The 9,450-nt window shown below is 45.1% G+C and overlaps 1 protein-coding gene across 2 annotated transcripts in view; it reads right to left on the minus strand.

Moving 5' to 3' along the window:
- Window positions 1-1,203: 1,203 nt before the first annotated feature.
- The window catches only part of LOC144163979 (uncharacterized), a 44,831-nt gene continuing 36,584 nt past the window's right edge, over window positions 1,204-9,450 (minus strand). The window contains exons 4-5 of one of the 2 annotated variants that reach the window (XM_077694620.1): window positions 5,352-5,588; window positions 1,204-2,482 (exon numbers count right to left, since the gene is read on the minus strand). In XM_077694620.1, coding sequence (XP_077550746.1) covers window positions 2,339-2,482; window positions 5,352-5,588 — 381 coding nt within the window. In that variant the 3' untranslated portion in view covers window positions 1,204-2,338. Of the gene's footprint in view, window positions 2,483-5,339; window positions 5,589-9,450 lie in introns of both variants that reach the window. The other variant, XM_077694616.1, reaches the window with a different exon arrangement.

Below are 9,450 nucleotides of genomic sequence, written 5' to 3' on the forward strand. Positions count from 1 at the left end.
TCACACAACAAGACACCAACACTTCAGAGAGCTCTACAGACAACATATTCCCCTACACCCATCATTGTTTCTGGGTGACGATGCCATGGTTTCTGTGAAACGCGTGTTTAAGTATTTGTCAGACTTTAAGTTTTTAAACCTCATTTCCTATCGTGCATAATCAAATCTGGCCCTATACACCAGCCATCACGATTATCTTTATTGATCTTACTATGTCCGGTTTACACGTTTTATCCCTACCTTTTGTGGTAATCACTTCTTTTCATTAAAGAACTTCTCTGGCGCTCTTTGCCCTCGTTGGCCTTGCGTCATTAAACACCAACCATCATCATCATCACCACCATTCCCAGATTAAACTTCCTTCATGAGTATGGGACCGTTATTAAAGGCTATAGTTTTCCTCGGGCTACTTACTGCTGAGTAATTTTGGTCCGCCTGTATGTCTGTCTGCCTGTCCCTCAATTCAGCCACACGGCAAACACTAAAAAATTCTGAAACGAGACAGTTGTATAGGCAAAACCTTCCTAAGCCAATAAATGTGCTACCATAATTCGGAAAGCTAAAAGACTTTTTTAACTTTTAATAGTACAGCGATAAACTCCTTTAACGAAGGATGACGTACCTTTGGTTTTGGGGTAGAAGCAATGCATGGCCTTTGAAGGTACCCCTATATTCGGAAACTGACGAATATTCCTAGATGGAACTGCACGCCGATGTAAGCAACGTTGGCCTCGACACCATCTTAGTACAATGGCTGGATGCAGTAGAAACGAGCGATTGCCTCAAAAAGCCGTGCTCTTTCACGATTGGAGAGCAACTATTCAAGGACAGAGAAACATCGATTGTTTGGTTATGAAGTTTAACGTGCGAACGCTACACAGGCAATGAGGCGCGCCGTTGTGGAGGGCTACGGATTTGCTTTGACCACCCGCTGATCTTTAACGTGCGCCCAAGTCTCGAATACACGGGCGTATTCGCTTTTCGAGCCTGAGAAAGTCCTTGGTTGTAATATGAGCAGCATTTGAATTGGAAGACTCACAACTCGGCCATTACCAGGCGTGTTGCGCGCGCTGGCATCAACTCAATTTCAACCACCCTTGTTCGGTCATATCGAGACGTGCGAAGTCTGTTATACATTACACTGCAGAAACAGTGCACGTCTACAATACAGAAATAAGCATGCTGCTCTTTGAAAAGGAAATTTTATTCACTAGAATACATGTTAGAAGCGGCCAAAACTTATAACTGACGTCTACAGAAAAGTAAAAGAATTACGGTGACGTGCAAGAATACTCAACCTCGGACCTTCGCCGTGCTCATCAACCGGCATGTTTATTTTTTGTTTGCACTATAAATATTAAAGTAGCGTGACGGGATGTTCTTTTAAGCAGTGGCAGAAACAACTGCAGAAATAAGCTCAACATCAGAATCACCAGCAGACAAAGGGCCAGTTGAAAGCAGCAAAGCCCACTAGACATTTTTGTAGCACAATTCCAAGTTGCTATTTTCAACCCGAAAATTGTGAAACACAGGGAAACTTCCAGGGCCAAATTGTCTTGCAAGCTGTTTGTTTATAAAGGTATTTCACAACTTCCAGGGCCAAATCGTCTGGCAAGCTGTTTATAAAGGTATTGCGCTTAATAGAAATTTGAAGCGAACCGAGTTTAGATACGACTGCTTCCAGTGATACGAGATAGCAAACAGCTCCTCTGATGGCACACGTATGTTGGTAAAATGTCTTGAAAAATTACGAACTGAACACAAGTGTTTTTTGACGTCGAAATGTCACATTTAATGAAGGGCTGGCTGATTAGGCTGGAAGGAAGTGAACAGCTCAAATCGGCGTTTTATTTTTCTTCGCGAGAAACGAGACAATAAGTCACTATACCAAAAGGTACTGTCATAGGAAATTAATGCGAAACTTTGGTGCGCAATTATTCCAACTTCTTTGTCCCCTTATAACCTGTGCGTGCCTGGAAGTTCTATGGAAAAGTACTATTAAAAGTCAAACCGTTTAGCTGCCACTGCAAAATGGGCTGGTTGTTTCACGTTCAGGCCTGCTTCATTGTGAAGTAATCTTTCGACATGCGCACGTCGGGAAATAATGCTTGCAGAGCAAAGACAAAAAGCTGCCGACCGAAGCTAGCTGAGAGAGTAATCTTTTTGTCAAAACAGCATGACATGTCCGACGACTAAAAGATAAAAGGTTGGGTTGAAAAGACATGAAATCTGATAGAAGTCGGGTGTACCCCAACGCGAAGCCCGCTAGAGCATGGAAATGCAGAGTTTAATCTCAAAAGGTGTAGACGGTAGTCATTGTCCATGTGCTCAGGGCTAATTAGGCGTTGTCGGCTTCGGAATGACTGGTCGGGTGTAGGCGCCTTTTTTTGCCTAGTGCCATTCTGCGCAGCGACCGCCGAATGAAGCCCCCCGGGCGTTGCTTGGGGCACGTTGTAGGCGCCGGTGGCCGGTAGTCAGAACCCTGAACGAAACAAGTGAAACATTGAAAGCATTTGCCACCTCAGAGCTGCGGGTAGAGGCACTCTATTCACTTAGCTGCAGATGCTTGGCGCAAGCTGATAAGTTTAATTGTAGCAGTCATGTGCATGTCAATGCTTCTTAAAGAATGAGGACATCTTGCTTACCCAGTATTTATTGCCGTAATTACACACCCAGCACAGATAAAGCTCAGGCAACAGCAATACTATAAACATCTTCCATAATTTTTCATTCGTGTTACCTCTATTTATTGCATTCGTTGACTAATATTTGCGAGTCGGAAGCTGCATCCACTGCCACATCTGTAGTTTTACCGCGTGTCATTGCTTATGGTTCGACTGTCTTAGCTTGTCCCATTCCAGATACAGAATTTTGCTTAGAGGTTGCCTCTTGATTCAAATGAAGGTCCAGGGTTTTTGTAGTTTGCTGGATATTTGAAGGTTTTTTTGTAGCAAAAGCACCTTAGTTATTCGAGGCTCCGTTGTGCGCGTGAGGAAATTATCTTAGCTTTTCACATTTTTATTTATTTATTTTATTTGAAAATACTGCAGACCTTGGCGGTCCAAGCAGGAGTGGTACAACAAAATACACTCAAGTATTACATACATCATGGTCACACGGAGAGGCACAAATATATAAAGAAAAAAAAAACAGTCATGACATTATTAAGACAAAGAAACAAAGGTAATAAAGACAATAATTAACAGCTGGATTTCTCTTTTCCAGAAAGAAATACCACATGAGTTTTATATTTTATACAAATTCCAAATCCTGAATATGATCCTTAAATGATTGCACGGTCTCACAGTTTACAGCACTTGCCGGTAATCGGTTCCAGTAAGAAATAGAGGAGGGAAAAACAGAGTATTTATGAGCATTGTTGTGACTAATAGGTTGTCGAAGCACTTTGTGATGGTTTGTTCGTGAGGAATGTTTAAAAGGTTCAAGGAGGTAATCGTCTCGTGAAATTTTAAAACGGCCATGATAAAGAAGATATAAAAATTTTAGTTTGGAAGTTATTCTGCGGCGTGCCAGTTAGGGAAGCTGGGCTTTGTTCAGCAGATTTGTTACGCTGGTATGACTAGAATAATCTGAAAAAATGAACCGAACTGCCAAGTTTTGAATCCGTTCTATTTTCTTAACCAGATATTTCTGATATGGATCCCAAATGATATCTGCATATTCTAGGGCTGGTCTTATAAGAGATTTATAGGCAGTTAGTTTCATTGCAGGAGGTGCATTACGAAGCTTTCTCCTTAAAAACGCCAATTTTCCTTGTGCTTTAGAACACACAGCCTCAATGTGCGTCTCCCAGCTTAGGTTAGACGTAAGCGTTACGCCCAGATATTTCACGTGGTTACTTTTAGCCATTTCATTATTGTCAAGAGTGTAGGCAAAGTTTAGCGGAGTTTTCTTATTTGTAAAAGTTAGGCTCACAGTTTTTTTGGCGTTGAGTGCCATTCCCCACATTCAAGCACTTTAAGTTTATGTAACCGTGTTTGTATGGGGGCCGTTCCGAAGCCAGTTTTAAAATATGATAAAATGCACGTCCGCTATCGTTAAGGGCAAAAGCCAAAGCTCATAAAAAAGAACCCAGGTAAATTCGCCATAAAACGAGAAATTGCCCCGAAATACCCAAACGTCCCGCAAGAAGGGAAGAGAACATTTCGCGGCAGCCGTGGCGGGAGAACGTGCGTACAATTCCGTGAATGTGAACAAGCATCCAACCCTCAGATGAAAAAGGTTTACCGATCTGGCCTCAATAATACGCACCCACATGAAATTCCGATACGATGCATTGTGGCAGCTGCTGAACACAGGAGAAAGAGAAGTACTTAGCATCCCCAGTGCATTGCAGAAAGTGTGGCGTCAGGCAGCTACATGCACTTTGCAGATACGGCGGCTGAATGCGGCGGCAATCCACACACAATTTTTAGTGTGAACAAAATTAGCAGCGGAGACGGCGAGGATATACGGCTGATTTGTAACAGTCTCAGCGGCGCCAGCAGTTTTTTCGGCGTTTTCGTGACCTAGCGGGCCTTATTAGCTGCCCTGATGCTTTGCACAGGAGAATGTGAAAGGGCTGTGGAGTCTTGGCATGCTGCAACCTGCAAGTGGCTTCACGAAAAGTGATATCAGGGCCTCTCCTGAGCATTCTCGCCTCCATGCGTGGCGTAGAACATTGGATACTTGAGCACAAGAGTACATTTCCTTGATGTTCTACTTGAAATTAGTCCACTATTCCTCGAGTCAGATAATGGCGGACAGCCAATTTTCTGTTTCTCCCCTCCTTCGTTTTCCCGCTCGCTACAGCGTTTCCGCGTGATGCCGTTCGCCGGCCAGCGGCGCTTCGTGGAAACTATAGGAGATGATTTACACGGTTCGTACAGCCTTCGCAAGGTGGTGCCTCCATGTTTAGGGCACTAGAGTTCCTCTATATAGTATAGCTCCCTGTGGGAGCTATATAGAAGAACTTTATAGGACACTAGGTGCGTCTCGATTCACGCACGTCCGCTGCAATTTAGGCTAAGAGCTAGCCTCGATTGCAACCTAGCTGTGAGCCACGGCCAAGATAGAGGGCTTGGGCAGCACGCCTAGCGCCTCGATCAGACACCGGCCGGACCGATTCCTTCCGAAGAGTCTGTTCCTGACTAAAGTCTCGGAATACACGCCGCCTTGATGCACACTCTCTCGGCCGTCCGAACTGCTGCCGTTGGAAACCGGCTGACACGACAGGCAATGTTATAGAGGCGGCGTTAGTCTAGCCTGCGCCTCACTTCGCTTTCATGGACATTAATACATTTCCTTTTTCTTTTTGTGAGCCCCTGCCAAGCACTCACTGACAACGCTACCGGCGGTGACGCGACGTCCTTGGCGATAGCTTCCGGCTCGCCCTGATGAGCAGCGTTGCCATGTGTGGCTTTCGCAGAAGCAGGGGGAAAAACGGCGCCCACTAGACGTCGCCAGCGCCTCTTCCAGCCGCCGCCGATCCCTGCCGATGCCACGTGCCCACGCTGTGGCGAGCCGGAGTTCCGCTCTTCGGAAAGGGTAAACCTCTCGGCAGGCGGAGACAGCTGGCCGGCGAACAGCTGCGATGGGTGCGCACGAAAACGCAATGATTAAGGTTTAAACGCCCAAGGCAAGCAAGGAATGCACGTACAGGTGAGAGGCACAAGAAACGAACGCAATGCGCATGCAAACTGCTAGCAATAAAACCCAAGGGGAGTAACCATTCGTGAGGGGACAGGAAGTATTGGGGATGTGCGCTTCGAAATAAGCGAAACGCAGATTGCTACACCGTTAAAAATGAAAGTATGATATTATCTGCAGCCTCCTGAAAGTTCGAAACGTCGCAGCCGTCTTGCCGCACGCCGCAACATGTTAAATTATTTAGGGAATTCAAATGCGCGCCGAATTTTGTGGCTGCAAGTGAAACGCATTAGAATAATACGCGCTTATTGGCGGTGAGCGCGAACACAGGCGGCGCTGCGAAGCGCGCCTCCGTGACGTCAGCTTAGGGATTCTCGCATTTGTCGTCTGCTTCACTCAGGATCACTCTCCCTGCTGTTTCTTTGCGCTCGGTCAACGTCTGATGCTTGTCCGCACCAGAATTGGCGTGTGGGTAACTTTTTATCATAATAATAGGCTTAAAATCGCATACGCTAGCTCATGGTGTCAATTAAAGTATAGTTTTGGATACCGCTACGGGAGAAACATTGCCGGCGCCACCCCATTCCTTGCGAAGCCGGTCCTGTGCGGAGCGCGAAGAGTCAGAGCTAGGGGTCAGCTTCTAATGTAAGCATTCGAACAAAAGGAACAGTCAGCTGCTAATAACCGACAACAGCGAAAATGGAAGACCAAAACAAGTTCTAGGCCTTCAGGGCTGTCGGCTTTGGCAGAAGGCATCACGATTCCCGGTAATCATATGTAAAACAGTTTTTGCAACCTTGCCGAACGCTTGAATGCGTTTTGTCACATCACTTTACGTTGTCAAGGCATGAAAGTTTGCCGACATGCACTATAGACTGCAAAAACTGTAGGTTGAGTTCCAAAAAAAATTGGCCGCGTATCTGCTTCTTTCGTTGCAAATGTCGTCAAAAGACAATAGTCTTTATTGAATTTTGCCAAGTAAATGCATCCCTTCGCTTTCCCGCTCACCTATCATGTTGTTCCTCTTGCGTCGCGCTAGTCCCAAGGTAAATACACCAAAGGTTTGCTTAAATCATTTTAAATTTTCCGCGTTCCACTGCTCCAAACCGGGTGTCTCGATGCCAACGCTGCCGTGCGGCGAAGACGCGCCTTTAATCGAGGCGCCCTACTTCAACGTTTATAGAACCGCGTTTCCCTACTCCACGTGCGTTGCAAGCAGAACGTGGAACCTATTTAGTGGAACCTTTCGTAACTGTTGCCGGTTGATTCCTCAAACTGCCGCAAGAAGCTATAATGGCGCGGGCGACAGCAGGCGACGGCAAAGTGAATTTTTTCTGGAGTTTATGAAGTATTTAATTTCGCCAAAGTCAAGCATGTATGATTTTTTATAAAGTAACACTGCAAGCATCACTTCTTTATTAATTTGTTCTCTTATATTTGCGTAATGTCTTGTTCTTCTTCAACAATGTTGACAGATATGAACATTACACCGGACTTAAGCCCGTACTACATGGAGCGATTTCGCCTGCGAATTCGCTGATGCGGCGCCGCTCGTGCGGCAAAACCACCTTTTTTCGTTGCTGCGGCAAAGTGCCAAACATTTGAAGCGGTCGAGCAAATGCCGCTCGTGCGGCGTGTGCGGCGTAGAGGGGCCGGACCTGCGGCCAATAGGAGCACAGCTCGACACCACTTGCACGCTTGGAAACCAGATGGCGTTGCTTGTACGAGCGCGACAAAAGCGCGGGTAGGTAGCGCGGGCACACCAAAACGTTTGTCTTTTCTGCTGTGTGTGCCTATATTGATAAATAATTGGCGATTCTTATATAAAACCGCAAATAAACTTATATTTACCGCAAACCAGGCAGAAACAACTTGCCACGAAAGTAAAATAAAACCACCCTTGTTAAAATAACAACCTTTGCTGGTGGCAAACTTAATTCAGTCTGCAAACAAGGCGCATCTGAAATGCGAAAATCGCGGCGTTCGCAGGCCCCATGTAGACGACTATTCCAGGCACTGCGAACTTCGCAAGTGCGAATGTTCGTTCCAGCGGATTCGCAGGCGAAATTCGCTCCATGTAGAACGGGCTTTAGACGGGTAGATTTAGCTGTGTCTATATAAGACAATTGCGCAGGCATTGTTTAAGTTTGGCCGGGTGGCTGAATCGAGTCACAGACAGACCGACGGACAGACATACAGACAGACCAAAATTTCTGGGTTTAAGTAGCCCGAGAAAGACTATCGTCTTTAATAACCCAGTGTGTATATACGCGCGTGCTGATTCTATACCAGGCATATAACCAGTATGGAGGTTTATTGAGCAAAACGAGTCACGTCTTCGTTAAATTTATTCTAACACACATATGTTTTTTGTTAAGACCTGGAGGGATATTTCGGAACATTTTCCCGATATTCAGATATGCGTTATAGGAACAGAGGTCGGCAAACTCACTCATGAGTCCACTCACTCAGACTCATTTGGACTCAAACTCACGCGTGAGTTTGAGTTTGAGTGAGCGCGAGGCTAGTGTGGCATGGTGAGTTTGAGCTTGAGTGAGTTTGAGCCGAGTGATCACGACTGAGTTTGAGGCCGATTGAGTTTGAGTCCATTTTGAGTTCTGAGTACATTTTGAGTTTGAGTCCATTTTGAGTTCTGAGTACATTTTGAGTTTGAGTCCATTTTGAGTTCTGAGTACATTTTGAGTTTGAGTCCATTTGAGTTCTGAGTACATTTTGAGTTTGAGTCCATTTTGAGTTCTGAGTACATTTTGAGTTTGAGTCCATTTTGAGTTCTGAGTACAATTTGAGTTTGAGTCCATTTTGAGTTCTGAGTACATTTTGAGTTTGAGTCCATTTTGAGTTCTGAGTACATTTTGAGTTTGAGTCCATTTTGAGTTCTGAGTCCATTTTGAGTTTGAGTCCATTTTGAGTTTGAGTTCATTTTGAGTTCTGAGTACAATTTGAGTTTGAGCTCATTTTGAGTTCTGAGTACATTTTGAGTTTGAGTCCATTTTGAGTTTGAGTCCATTTTGAGTTTTGAGTACATTTTGAGTTTGAGTCCATTTTGAGTTCTGAGTACATTTTGAGTTTGAGCACATTTTGAGTTTGATTACATATTGAGTTTTGAGTACATTTTGAGTTCTGAGTAAATAGGAGTTTTAAGTCCATTTGGAGTTTGAGTACATATGAGTAGCCTAGCAGGTAGCTATGGTTGGCTGTTAAGTTTCATGCGTCACTGTGGGCTCGGAATTCAAGTTACCTGCGGGTATGGCACCAATCGCGGTCTGCACGATCGGTTGGGAGGGAGGTGGTGTCTGATTTTTTTTAGTTTCTTGTTGAATTTTTATGGCCATAAGCACTTGCTGTATACCTAATTTTCGCGGCTGGGCGCGTGAGTGATAATTGACTGGTGAGGTCATAAAAAAGGGTTGTCTTAACTTTTCCTCCTGACGGATCCACTAAGAGCGTGGGAAAGGGTGGTGGGAAAGCACACGGCGGCGCTGGCGTGCTGGTTGTTCGCCTGCTACTGTTAACGGCTTGATATACTAGGGGTCACAAAGGAAGAGGTGAGAGCCGGGGGGAAATGGGGGCGGGGGCTGTCCTTTCTACTGTTTCAAATGAATTAGCTGAATTGACTGGGCAGCGCCCCTTAAGACAGAATAATGACCACGTTAGATTGGGTGAAAAGTGAAACTGATGAGGCTAAGGCGTGTAAGGTATCAAATGAAAGTTCCGGATTAACGGAATCACGCGGGGTAAATAAAAAAAAATGCTTCCTGATTGTAGTCATCAGGCAGTCAT

This window comes from Haemaphysalis longicornis, unplaced genomic scaffold, assembly GCF_048455015.1.
Source record: "Haemaphysalis longicornis isolate Haplotype H1 unplaced genomic scaffold, Haemaphysalis longicornis Haplotype H1 scaffold_1, whole genome shotgun sequence".
NCBI classification, from domain to species: Eukaryota; Metazoa; Arthropoda; class Arachnida; order Ixodida; family Ixodidae; genus Haemaphysalis; species Haemaphysalis longicornis.